At 43.9% G+C, this 18182-nt stretch overlaps 1 protein-coding gene across 2 annotated transcripts in view; it reads right to left on the bottom strand.

Moving 5' to 3' along the window:
- The window catches only part of arb2a (ARB2 cotranscriptional regulator A), a 176937-nt gene that overhangs the window by 59518 nt on the left and 99237 nt on the right, over positions 1 to 18182 (bottom strand). For both annotated transcript variants that reach the window (XM_030061156.1, XM_030061155.1), the window contains exon 9: positions 1823 to 1939. In XM_030061156.1, coding sequence (XP_029917016.1) covers positions 1823 to 1939 — 117 coding nt within the window. The remainder of the gene's footprint in view (positions 1 to 1822; positions 1940 to 18182) is intronic.

The following is an 18182-nucleotide window of genomic DNA, read 5'->3' as shown; positions in this document are numbered from 1 at the left end:
TCTAGAGGAAAAGGTCCATGTCTGTTTTAACCATCCCTTTTTAGTGAATTAGTGACTTAATCTTGTGTACTTACTGACTTAGTTACTTAATGAGTTAGCAGCTCGTGAGCACTTCAAGGTAAAACTGAGTTAATCAATAAGGAGTTACATCAGATTGATGTTGAAAAATCCTAATACTATATCTCACCATCATGCACTGATCTGTTTATCATTAGACGTTGTCATTCTCTCATTCAAAGCTAGCCTAGATGAAAAATGGCAAAATAAGTCTGGGTTGAAGTGTTCTCATTACTTTAATTTTATCTAATAAAAGGATGACAGAGACAATGGCCATCAACACCGTTTGCTTTCTGCAGATACACACACTGAAGTGACTCTGATTTTTGAACTGCCAAAATTTCGATGCAAAGGAAAAATAATGTAAAGCCATGAAACAGTGGCCCCAGGGAGATATAAGTAAATTAAAAATATTGTTTTGAAATGGGTAATAAGTAGCCAGCCCATAATTTTTAATAAAGTAAGAAGGGAAGAAAGAAGACAGGAGGAGAAAAGGGATTACGCAGTGAGAGACAGAGCAAGGGTGAGTGGGTACAAGAGCATAAATATATATATACAGTATACATATATATATATATATATACACATGTATATATGTATGTATATGTGTATGTGTGTGTGTGTGCCATTTCTGTTGTATCATTGGACAGTATGGGCGTGCCACTGCTTTTCTCCAAGCAAAAATTTTGCACTCTCCTCTCTTGTTGAAGCCACAAAAAAAGAACTAAGTGTTAATGAACACGAGAGAGAGTGCATCCTTGACTGTCCTCTTCCTCAGACTGGACAACGAAGGTTATTTCAGATATATTGTTCTGGGTAACCATCACAAATAGAAAATCACTTAACATTCCAATTATGCTGTGTCCCACACATCCCTCAGATGAATCAGAAATAGGAAATGCCAGAGAACGAGAAGAGGGCCAGTGCAACCTTGAATCCCCACCACTCTCACTAACACGCGCACACACACACACACACACACACACACACACACACACACACACACAATCACAGACTTTCAAATAACACACACACAAACAGACACACACGACATGGGAGATGACAGAAATAGCAAAAACAAAAGGCAAGGGATATAAAAGAGGGACGTAATAGAAATAGAGGTACAGTGTGTGTGTGTGTGTGTGTGTGTGTGTGTGTGTGTGTGTGTGGGTGTGTGTGGGTGTGTGACATTTGCATCTTTGGCTCCCGAGTAGCTCTGGTCTTGGCTGGGCTTCATCTGTATGTGCATACTGAGTGAGCCCAGGTGCTGCGTATGGCACAGAGGTCACACCAGAAAGGGCGAGTGTTAAAACGAAGCTAACACAAATGCACATGTGCACGTGCATTCTTCCTTAGACGCTTGCACATAAACACATGCAAGCACACTTACACATATGCATGCACTCCCAACTCGTGCACTGACACACACACACACACCAGGGAGGGCTAAATGTCTCGGTTATTCATTGACACGCACCCAGGAAGAGAGAGTGTGGGGGCTGATAAAAAAAAAAGAAAGAAAGATGAAGAAAAACATGCTAACAATGGTTCTCCGTGACTTCTAAGGCTAGTGGTTGGTCAGGGGTACCTGTGTAGGTCAGGATGGTTGTACAGGGGGAAACCGGAGTGGAGCAGAGTCAGAGAGACCTCAGCTCACCGTTGGGTGAATTTACATGATGAAATGGAAGCTCAGAAAAGGCCCCCTGTATAATGCGTGGTGCATTTGGTTGTATTTTGGTTGCTTGTGTGTGTCTGCGTATTTCACCTGCTGCATCCAGTCCTGCGTTCCTCTGCTGGTCTCCTGCAGCCAGATGTTGTGAGCTGAGTCAGTCAGAGCCACAGCGCACACTCTGTTCTTCACTTGTGCTTCCCTCTGATTCATCTGAAACACAGCACAGTTGTTCTCATATTAGTCATCCATCCAGGAGGTTAATGGCTATCGCTTGCAATATCCCAAAAAAAGTTGAATGACAGTAACTTCATGCTGTAAGGGAATGAATAACCCTTGTGGAAAGAAAGGGAAAGATAGGTAAACAGAGAATAAAAATCTATCGAATAAAATTCTACAGATTTGAATTTTATTCGTGTTTTCATATTGTGGCATACCTATTGTATCAGCAGATACTTGCCTGATAAAGATGTGTTACACTCAGTCAATACACTGCCAGCCTATCCTCACACCATGATAGCGCTGGCCTGGCGAACAGCCTTGTAACCCACAGATACAGATTCAACCGGGTGTATAGCATAATGTTATAATGTGAAATATGAAAAAGCTGCTCCACCACAGTGTGTCCTTGTCACGTTCTGTGCAAATGTCCTTCCCTGTGCACGTTCAAATACCTCAGTCCCCATTCTTAATACCCTTTCCCTTCACATGTCACAGAGGACCTGCCGTCCACGAGCCCATCCGCCTATTCCCCTCTGAATGTCAACGCCAAGGAAAATGTCACACAAAGGACTTGTTACTGCACTACAATAGACTCCCCACACTGCTGCTCCCACCCCAAGGGCTACCGCAGCCAGGCCTCAGGAGCTAGCCGTTTCACTCCGCTTCCCTTTAAGATAAAACGGGAAGAAAAGAGAACAGGACTTGCAACAATAGGTTAACAATCACTTACTGTATACGTTTAGCAAGGCTAGGGGAGAAACTAGGGGACTGGGGACAGGCATTGTGCTGCAGAATCACACTGAGCTTGGTGATAGCTTGGGCAGCTGTGTATGGTACTAAAGCCGTGCACACACACACACAAGGATCATTAACGGCACATTTACATCTGAAATGTTTGATTCAATTCATCAAAACTCTATAGTGACTGTTCCTTTAGATTGTTGCAATTCAAACAACCTGCAGCAAGTCACCCTGAAAAGGCAGGTGTTGGTCGTCTTCTGAGTGGACTGAGGAGCGGATCATCTGTGTTAAGAATGCAAAACTGACCGGCTACAGGATATTAATCAGCTGCAGACTCATATTCAGCTCCTTCTTAAGTTGTTAGTAGGTTGGACCACCAAAGAAGATAAAGCCTAGGAGTGAAGTACTATGCAGTATAATTTGCTAATGTCAGTCACCAAAATAAACTCTGTTTTCATTTCCCCCAGTCTAAAAAGTATTATAAAGTTGCAAGACGACACCACTGCTCAATGTAGTGATGTCAGTGTGAAATCCACTGGTACCATGGATTTATCTGTGGATTGGGCGGATTTGGATGGAGGGAAAAGTGTGGCATTGCATTCATAAATCTTCAGCATGTTTGGAAAATGATGTAGCTGCCTGTGTTTTCATTATTCAAGTAGCTGGTAGTGGGGAAGTTTAGACGGTTATGAAAATGGGTCAGGTGAGTCAGATAGGCTTTCTTGGCAGGGCAGGTGGTCGCAGGTATAAAAAAAAAAAAAAAATTTACCCACACACTAGTCAGTTGAAATTAGTTACTTGTCACCTTTTTCTACACCTCACAGTCTGAACCCCAAACAATAATGGGCCAGATGTAGCAACAGTCTTTTAAAATTCTCTTATATTTTCACTTTTTCTGTTAAGAAAAAAAAATAAGAGAAGTCAACTCCAGATTCACCAACTGCTCTAAACGATTTAAATCTGCTCTCACCCAGGTGTACAGAATGATGAATCTCACTTGTTCATAAACCTGTGGCATGTGTCTGAGTATTTGTTATTAGCATAAACACTATGTAAGGGCAATCACTGTGCTGTGTGCAAAATATTCTGGCACATGTCCAAGAGTTGGTGACACCACCAAACAAGGCTGTAGAGAGAAAAAAAACTTCAGCAGTGCTGAAATCAAAGTATTGTTGGTGAACTGAAGAAAGAAAACAAAAAAAAATTAAAGCTGCAAGCAGCGTTGGACGGGCCCTCGCCCCCCCGTGCACGTCGGGGACGGCACGCATGTCGAAGCGCAGACAATTCGTCCGTTTGTGCCAGTTTTAAGGGTATTTTTTGGTGTTTTTATTTTGAAAGAGTTTTGGGCTTTTATTTTGAAAGGCCGCGGAAGTCCTAGTGTGTGACCGACAGGACTACTGGCAGCTGTGGCGTGATCAGACCAAAATGCAGGCACACACACTCACTCACTCACTCACACAAACACACACACACACACACATACGCACGTGCACACACACACACGTGCACACACACACACACACACACACACACACACACACACGCACGTGCACACACACACACACGTGCACACACACACACACACACACACACACACACACACACGCCAACAAAAACCCACTGGTAGTACATTCACTGCTGGTGCCCCTCTGGGCACTAGCAGCGCCCCTCCAGCAGATGGCGCCCTTAGCATGTCCTAGTGTGTGACTGACTTGAGTACTGGCAGCTGTGGCATGATCACACCAAAATGCAGGCAGACAGAGAAATCCTCATTCAATCCAGTGGAGAAATCCAGAAAACCCACCCCTGTTTGAGGTGTCACAGCTCGGTCACCGTTTGAGTTACAGACTTGATTCAAAGTTTAAACGAGTCACGAGACTCGGATCTATAAATCTCCCATTTACATGATTTTGCTATCTTTTACTGTTTTTGAGTTATGGCAGTTTTAGTTTGAGAGTGTTTTCTGCTCCCTCTGAGCTCTTACAATGGGTGTGTATTGCGCATTCCTGAGGCAGCTAGAGTGAGTCACATGTCCAGGCAGAGTGCAGAGCAGAGCACACCAGAGTCAAAAACGTTTGAAAAGTCTTCACAGCTCCCACAAACTTGGTCCAATCCACATCAAAACTACATATTTTTGTAGGAATTTTTGTCCTCTTTCCATCTGCATAGTTTTCAAAGCCGTTAGACTCCAGGGGCTTAATTAGTGCCAAAAGTCAGCCTCTTCACACCAAACTCCATGGGAAAAAATGAGGTTTTGGCTCTGGCCACTCCGACTTTGAGGGCTTATAAAATCCAAACGATTCGAATGAATAACAAGTTTTTAGTAACTTTTGTTCAGCACTGTGTCCTCTGTCATCTGTTAAATTTTCAAGCCGCTGACATTTACGGCCTGGGAGGAGATAGATTTTATTCAAAGCGGAACTTTGGGGCGAGAACGTGAACATTCCAACACAAATTGCGGACTTCCTGTTGGTTTTAGAGGGGGGGTGTCAGCGCGTGATTTGTAGGGCTCGATGAGACCTACATTTCGGCGTTGGTTTGGTGTTTCTATCACATTCCTGTGGGCCGCAGCGGCTGCCTTTGTGTGCCTAGGTGGCGCTATGGAGCCCATTTTTGCACTTAGGGGGTCCGTTTGTCCATTTTATCAAATTTTTCGCCAGACCTGGCCTGCGTGCCGAATTTGGTGACTTTTGGAGCATGTTTAGGGGGTCAAATTAAGGGTTATTTAGACGTAATAATAATAAAAAGAAAAAAAAAAAAAAAAAACGAAGGAAATACAATAGGGCTTCGCACTGTTCCAGTGCTCGGGCCCTAAAAACAAAAAAAAACAAATGTGATATTCCAGAGTGTCAGTACTGGTGTTACAAGAAAGTCAACAAGCCAACAATGGCAAAAAAAATCTGTGATGTTGTGAAAGTCTCAGCAGAAGGACGTACAGTTGTTGAAATAAAATGAAAATGAAATGTCCCCAAGCAAATGCTCCATGGTGACGACTGCAGGAAGACAGGACAGTTTCTGAGGCCCCAACATCTTTTAATTTATGCATATAACTATTCTTCTCCTACCTGTCAGTCTAAAGGCTTATTTTGCCGTTGTGAAGAAGTGATTATGCATTTATATTAATTTAATGAATTTGTTATGTTCTTTAATTTGAAAATGCATGTTTCCTTGCACTGGACAAATGCCTTGCGTAGTTTTTTTGTTGTTATTATTTTTATCTTGGTAAGGGTGCTTTTAAGAGTGCTTAACATTGGTGTTAACAACCTGTGGATACAAAAAAAAAAAAAAAAAATGAATTTGTTCATACATTGCTTCCTGCATCTGGCCCAGAGTCTCTTTTTTCTGGCACAGTTCATACCAAAGAAAAAAACTTTAGTTGTGTTGGCACTCTGAAGCTTCAGGTGGCAGGCAGCCTGGCTGAACTTTTGCCACTGGGCTTAAGATGGTGTTGGTGTTTAGGCCTAGGTAAGGAATATAAACAATATTTTAAAGGCTGGGGTTGCAATATGAGGCCTTAGCTGGTGCTGGTATAGAAGTATGGAAATGGTATTGTAATTCAAATGACCAATGGAAAAAAAAAATACTAAGGCTATGGTCGGGATTGGCATATAAAGTTAAAGCTGTGACTTCAGTACAGGGCTGGGGCATGAATCTGAAACTGACACTCAGACTGGAGCTGAGGCTGCAGCAAACATGGGGGCCAGTTCTAGCCGGCTGGCTGTACATCAAAATGACGGTGGGCATTTGAATACATCCTCCCTGGCCCAGCCAAATTAAAGTGGGAGTGTATAGAGATAAATGGAATCTATTAAGGCACTAAGGACTCATACATCATCCAGCTGATAAGGCTTCCACTGGAGCGGCTTCACCAGGATGGTGGATGGAGCAGACTGAGAGGGAGGTGCTCATACCAGTAAAGAGAAAACAAAAAAGTACACAACTAAAGACACAGTCAACAACACAGACATGCACACAGAGATACATGTGCTCCCTCAGACACAATCGTGCAATCACTCACATATACACGAAACCACACACAGGCATGCACACACACACACGCACCCGCACGTACACGCGCGCACACACACAGACACACACACACACACACACCTCTCTGCTCTCCCTCCCCATCCACGCTTGGTTGAAAAGCTTTCCTCTGGCAGAACTGGGCCCGTGGGAGCAGCAAAGTCAACCTTTTAAAACTGGAGGTGTCAGTCAAGGTCCTGTTTTCTGGTGCTAGCCAAATGGGCCAGTCCCTGAGTATGGGGGCTCCTAGCAGAGGCCAGGAAACAGGAGACAGTGGACTGACTGCCTGTGGAAAACACTGAGCACATGACTTTAATGACCCAGTCAAAAACATCACCCAAGTCTGGGCATAAAACTGTTCAACTTTCCACATATTTCCATGGAGAGAAACAGATATTTGACTCTGTATTTGCTCCTATACCATGTCTCTTGAAAATATATTCTCTATATATGTGAGAAAGTCATATGTACTTACATATAAGAATCTGAACATGGTAATGGTTCACTGGAAATCACAAGAATATTAAAGCTGTAATAACATCATATTAAAGTTGGTAGCTGGTACTTTATAAAACTGCATCTGTTGGCAGCCAATGGTCCAGCAATGACAAAACCTCACTTGTGCTCAAATCTATACATGCCTACTCCCCTATCTTTGCCTATACATGCTCTGACATGAGAAAGATAGGGGAGTTAAGGAGGGTTGTAGGCAGTGCAGGAAAAATGGGTCTGGGATTTAAATATGGGACTTTAATATTTAGAAAATGCTTGATTTGGTGTCTGTTCACTTACACAGTGTCACACATTTGCTGAGATAAAGAGGTAAGACAGATCAAGAAGTCTCACCAAACAAAGTCCATTTTCCTGACAATACCTAAACTGAAAAGACTAAAGACTGTATCCTATCTCCCAACACGAGTGATAGCAATCATTCTTTGTGACAGCTCTAATTGCTGCAGTGGTAACAGTTGAAATAATGAGTTGACAATTAAGGACTCCACAAGGGAGTGTGGCCCTTAACCACAGTGAGTGTGATACCACTAGGTCCCATGTTTTGCAAACCACACTGACAACAGTGGTTTAAAAGCAGCTTAGAAAGCCCAGCAACCTCAGTCAAAGCATGTATGCCCATGTGTCCTTCTAGCTGAATGATACTCAATATGATCCTACAAACCAAATAGCATCTTTAAGCCACCCGCTCCCCAATGGGCATAGATGTAAGCTATCTTATCCTTTGACACATTGTGTTATATGTAACATGTTACACCATGTTAGCCTGTGTGTTAGCGCTGACCATCTTTATCCAGAATGTTAAACATGCTAATCCAGTGTGTAACCGCAGACTGTATCTTAACAAGGACGCAGGCCAGCTGTTGTGATCAGTCTTGTACTGGACAGCGAGAGTGAAGAGGAACATGTGGAAGTACTTGTTGTGCTAAACCAACACACAGATGTTGAGACATTTGCCATCTCTCTGCTGGCCTTTCCTTTAACACCAGAGCATCTGGATGTGCACGGAGTAGCTGAGAATTTTGTGTTGGGAGTGGACACGGAGGCCTCAAGTGTGAAAAAAAGGGAAAAAAAAAGGCAGAAGGTTAGGAGGTGGCTGAGGAGACGTTAACCATGGCAAGAGGATGGCTAGGAGTAAAGGAATAAGAAAGGAAAATGACACAGACAGATAGGCAGACAGATGTGTATAAGACAGGATACTTATGAATACTGTATTTATCCATCTAAGGTAAATTCTCTTTTGCTTGCCACCCTTCAGAGGAGATGAGAGCGCAGGGTCGGCTACAGATCAGCCTCCCTGGGGCTGGTAGGGATTTAATGTCTTGCTCAAGGAAACTTCAGTAGGAGGACGCATGCCACTCTTCCTACTTAATACAGCACCCCGCTGTCAGGTTTAACTTACTTTACCCATCCTACATGACATCACTATCTTGTAAAGTCATAGGCAGTTAAATCAACAAGGCCATCTTGATTGTGTTTTGCTACATCACGCTTTAGTGTGCCACAAGAAATTACGTATGCTGCTTCGCAACACAGCTTCCCTGCACTGTGATGTGTATTCAATTTGACCACAACTGTGGATCGCATTCACTGTCCCGCGCGCCATGATAACAAAGCTGAGTCACGAAGCCAATCGATGACGCAGACTGGATGCGATCGAGTCCGCGCTCCCTCTCTTCCCCCGCCCATGATGCATTCAAACTCTGGATGAACTATGAAGTCCCTCTCTCTATTTTTCCTCTTGCCGTTTCTCCCTCATAAACCATTTCTTTTCTGATTTCTCTGCTGAGGCCCTGGTTGCTATGGAGACGCACAAACATCACAGATTTCTGACCCCCCGGCCAGCACAATTCTACTAAATCCAGCTTTTCACGAGCTCTATGAAATAGCAACCCCCACGCATACTGAGCAACTTGACCACACACACACACACACACACACACACACGCGCGCACACACACACGTGCACTTTTCTCTAACCCCTGTATCGCCCCTGCAGTCCCTGACCTCTCACATGGCCCACAGTAAAGTACAGTGTTTAGCGCTTTAAGCTGCTTCCTGCCACAAAGTCAGCTAATTGCTGGATGTTTTGTTGCACACAATCTTATTTTCACCCATGACGCAGAATGTGATACGCGACGTGTGTGTGTGTGTGTGTGTGTGTGTGTGTTTGGGTGGGGGAGGTGGGTGGGTCATATTAATCATGTTTATTTATCTGGACGAGGAGTTGAAATAAGCGACGAGACATCATTTAACAGCATGCTAAGCTAATCTCTGGTCGAGATAAATACTTCATTTCTCTCCTCTCCCCGTGACGCTCGCTCGCTCGCGACTGCTCTGCCGACGCTACATCTAAACACCGGCAATAATAAAGACAATTATTTAGGCCTTTGATAATTATGTGTCAAAGGCAGCGAAAGCCACTAGATAATTGGGTGAAAACTGAATGGTAATCCACAATGGAGATCCCTGGGGGGAGACAGGCAGACTCATCCCTAGAAAGAATGGAGAGGGAGTGAGAGAGAGAGAGAAAGAAAGAGAGAGAGAGGGAGAGGGAGAGATAGAGAGACAAGGAAAGACCAAAAGATGAGAGCTCTTTAAGGGGCCTTGCTCACCGTCAGATAGTCAGCGTGAAAAGCCGCTGTTATCCATACAGTCAGACAGTGCAAGGAACGAGACAGAGAGGGAAAGAGAATGAGACTGAAAAAGAGGAAAGGAAGATGAGCACCATAGCGAGCGAACGAGCAGAGACTGAGCCGAGGCCAGGGGGAAGCAGAAGAGCGGAGCGTCCCGTGTCGAGTCAGAGTCAGGATTGTTTGCCACCCAGCGGCCTGTAATGTGGCCACGCCACTGCCAACAGCCATGGATAATCTAGGACTTCCCACTGAGCACTGAAGCGCTGCTTAAATATTTGATTGATTAACTGTCCTGTTGCTGCCAGTGAGTGAGAGGAGTGCCTCAGCCGCCGCCAGGGCACACACACAAACAAACAAACACGTACGCGCATACACAGAGAAGGATTGAAAACATGGCATACATACACTAACACATACACCCACATAAATCCATACATGGCAACATTGGAGAGGGCACACATGAATGCGTAGACACATGCATTGAAAGCATGTGGAGACTCCGCAGAGATGGTGGCAATGGCTGGCAAACCAAACATAAAGCATGCCTGGTGCTGTGACTGTTTTTGTGAGTGTGTGTGTGTGTGTGTGTTTTTTTAACATAAATCAATGAGCGGGGCTGAGGAAAATAGAGCTGTAGACAAACAGGGGCTGGGTTCATGATCCTCCACTGGATTTGGCTTTGAATGAATAAGGCAGTTACGAGTTGGGAACAGTCACAGAGGACTATGAAAGTGTGTGTTTGTGTGTGTCAGGCTGTAGATCTGTGTGTGTGTATGAGAACACTCTTACGCCAGCGTGTTTATGCCTTACTGGTTAAGGCTGCTAAAATTTTTCCTAGGCAGAGCTGTGCAAATATCAAGTTATCTTTGACCAAATACCTCAGTACTGATATTGTGACAGCACACGGTGGCTAGTGGTCCTTTCATTAAATATTTACACACCAGAGATTTTTGACAGCCATTAGTAATGTGCATATGATGATCAAGCAGGTAGAGGCTAACAACACAACAGCTACAACAATCTAATAAGTTCAGAAAACTGCACCCCTTTATTGAAACGCAGCCTTTTAAACAAGGAAAAGACAACACTTACACCGTATCACTATGATGTCTAGCCTCACATGGTGATATCGATTTCACATCCATACACTGCCCAGAGCTAGTCCCAGGTCAGGTGAGGTGGTGGAGGTGAGGGTGCAGGGTGTTCAGCCACTTTACCCACCGTCCTCCACCTCAGACACACATACACACTCACGTACGCACATGCTTATCCCTCCCTGTCCCTGGCTGTGAAAACACAGGCAGCTGGCCCCCCACGCTCTGACACCCTCCACAGGAAGAGACAACACCAGCGCTTCCTGTGGCTTTGAAGCAGCGGTCCCAGGTCCCCGGTCGGTCCCCTGCTTCCTTTGTCTTTAACCGCAGGAAGGAAGCCCTCACTAGCACGAGGCCACGGTGCCCTAGGGAGCATGAGGGAGTGTGTACGTGTGTGTGTCTGTAGGTCTGTGTCTGTCGGTGTGCTTGTTTGTGGGAGTGCGCAGAGGTTTGCTGGCTGAGGTCACATGCATTTAATCTCAGGGGTTTTTCCCCTCCTGGCTCTCCACTGAGTGAACTCTGGTCATGGAGAGGTTTAGAGAGGGAGGGAGAGAGAGAGAGCAGGAGAAAACTGCAATGACTTCCTCCTCCATTTCCTCTTTCCCTTCACTGGCCGGCCGCCACGTACATGATGGAGGGAACGAGAGAGGGAGAGGGAGAGAGAGAGAGGAGGGTGGGCGGGCAGAGGGTGAGACTGAAAGGGTGAGGAGGAGGCACTGGTGAATTGTGTGACCGACAGCGCCGGGCACAGGGTAGTGGGAGGTGGAGTGTGTGTGTGTGTGTGTGTGTTGGTAGTGAAGAGTCTTAACACACACACACACACACACACACACACACACACACACAGAGGCACATGCACACGTCAGTGGGGGTGGTAAGGAAAAGGAAGGCCAATAAATATTTACTGACACAGCAGAAGTGGAGAATGGTCGTCCACTGATGGAAACAAAAGGCAGAGGATGAGGAGCGGCATGCCAGGAAACCCGCCGTCCACGGGCGCAGCGCCCCGCTTGTGCCCGCATGGAAAACAAGAGGAAGAAGGGAAGGGAGGACGGAGGAGAGGGAGGGAAGGAAGGATGGAACGGAGGGAGGGATGACAGGGTTGTGGGTAGGGAGCGCTCTTAAACAATGGCAGCGTACTGCATGGAAACCGCTGTTTGCTCAATAGAACAGACTTGGTTTTGTGCAAGATTTGAGTTGAGTTGAGGTGGTGTGTGTATGTGTGTGTGTCTTCTTGCATTTATAGAAAAAATACTTTCCTTAAATCAAAAAGCATTTTCTTATATCACTTTTTCAAAGCTATGTTGAGTAGCAAATCTCCCTTTTCATTTTCTTCATAATCTGTAATGGCTTTCCACATTCATCTTTTTTTTTTCTCTTACTCTCTTACTTCTAGTGATAAATAATTCCATACAATAATAATTAGTCCCTCAAACAACTGCATTGCTATCGGTCTCGCCTTGATTCTTTTATTGCAATACATTCAAATCATTCACTGCTCAATAAACCAGGCAGATACTCATATATACAGTGTGTTTACAGCAACAGAATTAAATTAATTTCTAATTAACATCTGGGCAGTGATGGCTGTTAATGATATCAACTCTCAAAAGTGTGATCAATTTACACTGTTCCTGTTGCACTGAAAAGACGATGGTAGTTACTTCAACAATGCGCCTGTAATGTTCACATTGAAATGATATTGACACCATTAATAAAGTAGATAAAGTTTAGTAACACTACTTTGAAATATTCCTACATTGTTTAGGGACAGCAATTAAAGAATTCCACCTAATGGTAATTTCTAATTAGGCAGCATTCCTTAACAAAGTGAAATTACAGAATGGTAACTAATTAAAGCCTTGTGTTAATTAGAGTATGTTTTACTTAAGAAAAACTGTGCAAGGTACGGTGGGCAATGTCTTCATCACTCCCAATTCAACTGGCCATATTAATGGGTTTGGTCTACAGAGTGAAATGAAAAAGTAACTTTCACATTTACTGGATACTGCTGAGGCCTCACCATCTTCCTCTCCTCGGCTTTTCCCTCACTCACTTCTCTCTCTCTCTCTCAGAGTGCTTCTCTCTTGTCTTTCTCCCTGTCTCCCAACCCTGCGGCAATGCTGTAAAATAGAAACCTAACCTCAATATTTTCCCTCACAGTGCTGGGACTTGCTGGCCCATTAAATTCCCCTTCCCATGTGTCAGCTTGCACATTTCCACCATGAAATTTTCGTATAATTAAACTTTCTTAATGATTTATAAGCTATAATAATAGCCGTAAGTATTTCAGAGCAGGTTAAAGGGACAGCCTTTAAGTGCACGCCGGGGGATGACCCTGTTTTAACATAGTTTCGGATGGGTGACTCTCAGCTGGAGACGAGGATGGATAGGGCGAGGGAGCACGGGATTGAAGGAGGGAGGGAGCAAGTGAGAGGGCCCGACAAGGGTGGGTGGAGGAGGAGGCTGAGACCTTTGTGTCGTAACTCAGGGTGATACTGACATCGAGGAGAACCGAGGGCCCCTCGAACCCTGGCAGGGAAAGGAGAGCTTACCACTGGCAGGAAGACGGAGAGCGAGACGGACAGACATACAGCAGACATACAGAGGGGCGGAGAAGCCAGCAGGCAGGAAGACAGAAAGAAAGACTGAACCTTGGCCAGGAGAGACAAAAGACACAGAAAGGCGAACACAGACAGGTGGGAGTGAGAAACAGAGAGCCTAAACATGTGGTCAGATAACATTATAAAGGAATCAGGCGGACAAGAAAATAACATGGATGTAGAGGAAATTATAACAGGAATGCTAAATAGGTATTGCTGAGAATATAGTATTTTAAATATACCATATAATACATACTTAATCCTGGAGAATCAAACAAAAAGTACTTAACAGTTAACAGACATTTAGAAAACTAGGGCAACAGCGGAGTAGATCAATGTTTTTAGGAGGTAGTTAAACAGTATGTATGAATGTGAGCATGCATGCACGCACAGACACACACACACACACACACACACGCACACACAGATGTTTGCTCTCTGCTGCCTCTCTGACGGCGAGGCTGATATGATTGCCACTTAGGAAATCAGTGTGTTTTCACACCACTCTCAGCTCTGCCAAAGCTAATGTGTTAAATATCCATCGGGTACTGCTGTCCATTTCTGACTCACACACATACACACACACTCACACTCACACACACACACACACACACACACACACACACACACACACACACACACACACACACACACACACATACACGCACACACACACACACATACACACACACACTTCCAGCCTCGGGGGCTGATAAACACTGATTTCTTGTACTAACTGAGCGCAAAGTTGGTATCCTTGCCAAAATTTCTAAATTGGGGTACAGTGAGAAAATCTCAACAAGCTATGATGTGGAATTTTGAGCTAATTCTTCTAAATATTTTGGGAGGACGTTTACGTATGGGTAAATCTTAACAAAACCATGAAATTATTTCACTCGTAGGCTCAGTATTTGCAGAAACTGCACATTTCCATTTTTTTTTTCCAAGTTTCATTTTTTATACACTGCAAGAAAAGTTATTATTATGGTACCAAAACCAACACAAGTAGTTAAGCTAAGTGCTTTGAAAAGGTGTAGCTCACTAATGGCAAAATCTCCCAAGTAACTCAGTAAACTGTTTTTCACCTTAGCTGTGAATGGGGGAGGAGGAAGAGAAGGAGAATGAAACAAAAGCAACAAATCTGGAGGCGCCTGCTGCTCTGCACAGTACTGGCAAGTCAGGTGTGTGTGTGTGTGTGTGTGTGCGTGTGTGTGTGTGTCCGTCTTTCTTCGGGGCTGCAGGAGTCCGATTCTCAGGAGAGGTGTTTTGTTTAAACTTCCAGGGCCACTTGACCCATCTCGGAGTGAGACACCGCTCATGGTCAGACAAAAAAAGAAAGTTCGAAAAAAAAATTAAATAAAAAAATAAATAAAAAAAGGAAAGGGGAGGAGAGGAAAAAGACACCACTAATGAAAGTGACAAAGAGAGTGTTCCTCCCTTCAGTTATCATCCTCCACTCCTTCATATTCTCTCGTCTCCTGTGCCGTGGGGCAGGGGGGAAAGAGAGCCCCCTGAAAATAAAAAAAACAGGCTCTGTGATCCCCTTGTACTCAAAGGAAGGAGAGAGTGAGGGAGGGAAAACTACAGAAGGCCAAGTGAAATTAATGGAAATATATAACAATCTGAAATTAACTTCTCATTGCCACCAGCTATGATTTAAAACAGCTTTTTAACGAGAGGGAGGATGGGACAGAAAAAAGGAGAGGGAGAAGGGGTTGAGGCCGTATTACAAATTGGACAGTCTAGGGAAAGCTACAAGTTAATTTGCCCCATCATGTAAAAACTTTGCAGCTCTCAAGGCACATTCACATTTTTATTCCTGTGCTCAAAGTAGTCAGGAAATAGACTAAAAGATAAAAATATTACTCATTTAAAGTATTAAAAAAAAAAAACAAACTACAGACCAATTGAATTAGCCACTTAAACGGGGGGGCCAAAGCAAACAAACCTGTGTGAAAGTTATTATTAATAGATTTGAATCATGGGGTTCCTGTCTGACAAGATTTAATGACAAAAAGTTTTCTTCCCAATTTAAATCCAAATTTGAACTTGTCGATCAAAGGTAAAAATTAAATATGCAAAAACCCAGTTTTACTGGAACAAAGTGTGAATTAATATCAAACACAAAATCCAAATTAATGAAATGCTAGACTTGGACAAAAAAACAATATCTATAATTTATCAGATAATTTTAAATTCATAATATACATTAAGAACAAAGGAATCATCTTTTAGTTGACGTAATAATACGAATATTAATAGTACTACTAACAATAATAATAGTAATAATAAAATAAGAACAAGAAAAATTTCACAAAAGTAAAAAAAAAGTTGCTTAAAGCAAACAAACTACATTTTGCTAATTAAATATTGAAAACCTAAAATGCCTGAAGTAATTTACCCATATTAGGTTATTCTATATTTAAGTTATATATTATATTAAAATAAAACACCAAATGACATAAACCAATATACTTTCAAGTTAATGAATTTCATACCAAACTTACAAAAAGCAGCACAACACAAGTTGAAATAATTTTCAAGAGATACTGTTGATTAAAAACAAAGCCTTTATTAAGAGTAGGATGAAGAAAACACAGGCACACACACACACACACACACACACACACACACACACACACACATATAAAGGCACACACTCAAATATACACATACACACACAATCCAAAGTATATTATTAATCTTATAAAAAAAAAAAAAAAAGCAATTAAATCAAAGTGGTATAGAGCCTGAAGCTATGAGGACTGTCAATTCTGCTGGAAATGCCACAGAAGATTACAGTTGGGTTTGTGGATTCCATGAACCCTTTTTTTGATTAGGGAGTCAATTATTTCTCATTACTGAAGATGCTATTTCGGAAAAAGACCTTGTCAGTCAATCATGCAAAAAGTCCTCGAAAAGCGTGAATAAACCATTAAAGAGAGAGGCGGGTGGAGAGGGGGGGAAAAACAGCGCACTGACCCTTTTTCCCCCCCAAACTCCTACTTGTAGTCAAATTACCTTTTTAACTATTACACCTCTGTCAGGTCTTTGTCAGCGTATGGTAATTAGGGCCTTCAGTGGAGGACATTTGAAAAGAAAACAGTATATTTATTAGTTTATCTCCGAGGAAGGCATTTACCCAGAGCTGAAGGTAAGTTTGAATGTGGTGATTATCTTGTCATTTTCAGGCTGTTTGTCTAAGAGTGTGCATGTGTGCGTCACGAGATGTTTGTGTGTGTGTGTGTGTGTGTGTATCTGTCAATGCGCGTGAGTGCGGGTGTGTAAGACACTACACATTTCATGCTATTTTTGTGTGTGTGTATATATGTATGTATATATACACACACACACACACACACACACACACACAGACACACGCACGCACATATACACAGTTTCGCAGTATATGGATGTGTATGTGTACTTTAACTTCCTTCAGCACAGTGATAGGCGAGCACAGCAGATTTCTCCCATCCTCTTTGTTCTGTGTTGGGTTTGACACCTCTAAACAATAGCAGCGCGTCACTTCGCCCAGCCCCAACCCACCAACAACCACACACTGCCTGGACGGGAGCTGCCAATTAGCACTATCAAACACCCCTCATCAGCTGTCTGCTTAAGAAAAAATACACACACACACACACACACACACACACACTCACACACAAAACAACAAATCAATAATTCACCGAGTTTCCTTCAAAAACAATCACATTCATCAAGGGACTTGAGGACACATGAAGGCAGCAGTAATAATCACTGATTGTACAGTAGTGTGCGTATGAGCAACGCACAGAAAACAGCTCCGGTGCTGCCGGTTTGACCACATGAGGTGGGGCTTCTCTGGCAATCACGCAGCAGAGTGGAAACAAAGGTCTGCGCTCTCCCTGTCCCTGTCGCTGCCGCTCCAGCGTCGAGGGCTGATCCTTATTCTGGGGCCGGCTCTGCCTTAACCTGACCTGAACCCGGCCAAGGTCCCAGTTCTACACCACTACTAGCCTTTTGGATGAGCAGGCCTGTCTCCATTTTTTTTCTCTTTTCCTCAAACACTCAAGCTACCCACTGCTCTCTCTCTCTCTCTCTCTCTCTCTCTCTCTCTCTTTTTTTTTCCAGTTTGTCTGTAATGCCATGGTGGGGTGAGCTGTGTTTGGCGGCCACCGGGCGGGCAGACGTTGGGGTGAGACCCAGGGGATGGAGGGCCGATGCGGGGAGAAAGATGTGTGTAGAGGTGTGTGTGTGTGTGTGTGTGCTGTGGAAGAGGGGGGTGGGGGTGCTGTCATAGAAAGAGGGCCTCAGAGGGCCTGGAGGTGAGCAGAGGTGTCTGGGAGATGACTGTCGCTCCTCTCGGTGGTCCGAGCCCTTTTCATTAACCTGCACCCCAGGGTTCACCAAACAGAACGGGGGGGTGGGAGGTGGGGGGAGGGGATAGCGCGAGGTGGACGGGTGCACAACGCCAGCCCCGGTGACCACCCGAGACCTGCTGCCTGTCTGCCTGCCTGCCCTGCCTGCCTGTCTGTCTGAATGCAGATCTGTGTCATCCATAAAAGACAAGGGACGGCTTCTTCTTTTTTTTTTTCTTCACCAAAAAGCAAACACATTCAAGAAGACACACACACACATA

The sequence above is a fragment of the Myripristis murdjan genome, chromosome 9 (genome assembly GCF_902150065.1).
Source record: "Myripristis murdjan chromosome 9, fMyrMur1.1, whole genome shotgun sequence".
Taxonomy (NCBI): Eukaryota; Metazoa; Chordata; class Actinopteri; order Holocentriformes; family Holocentridae; genus Myripristis; species Myripristis murdjan.
This window is presented reverse-complemented; position numbering and strand designations above follow the sequence as displayed.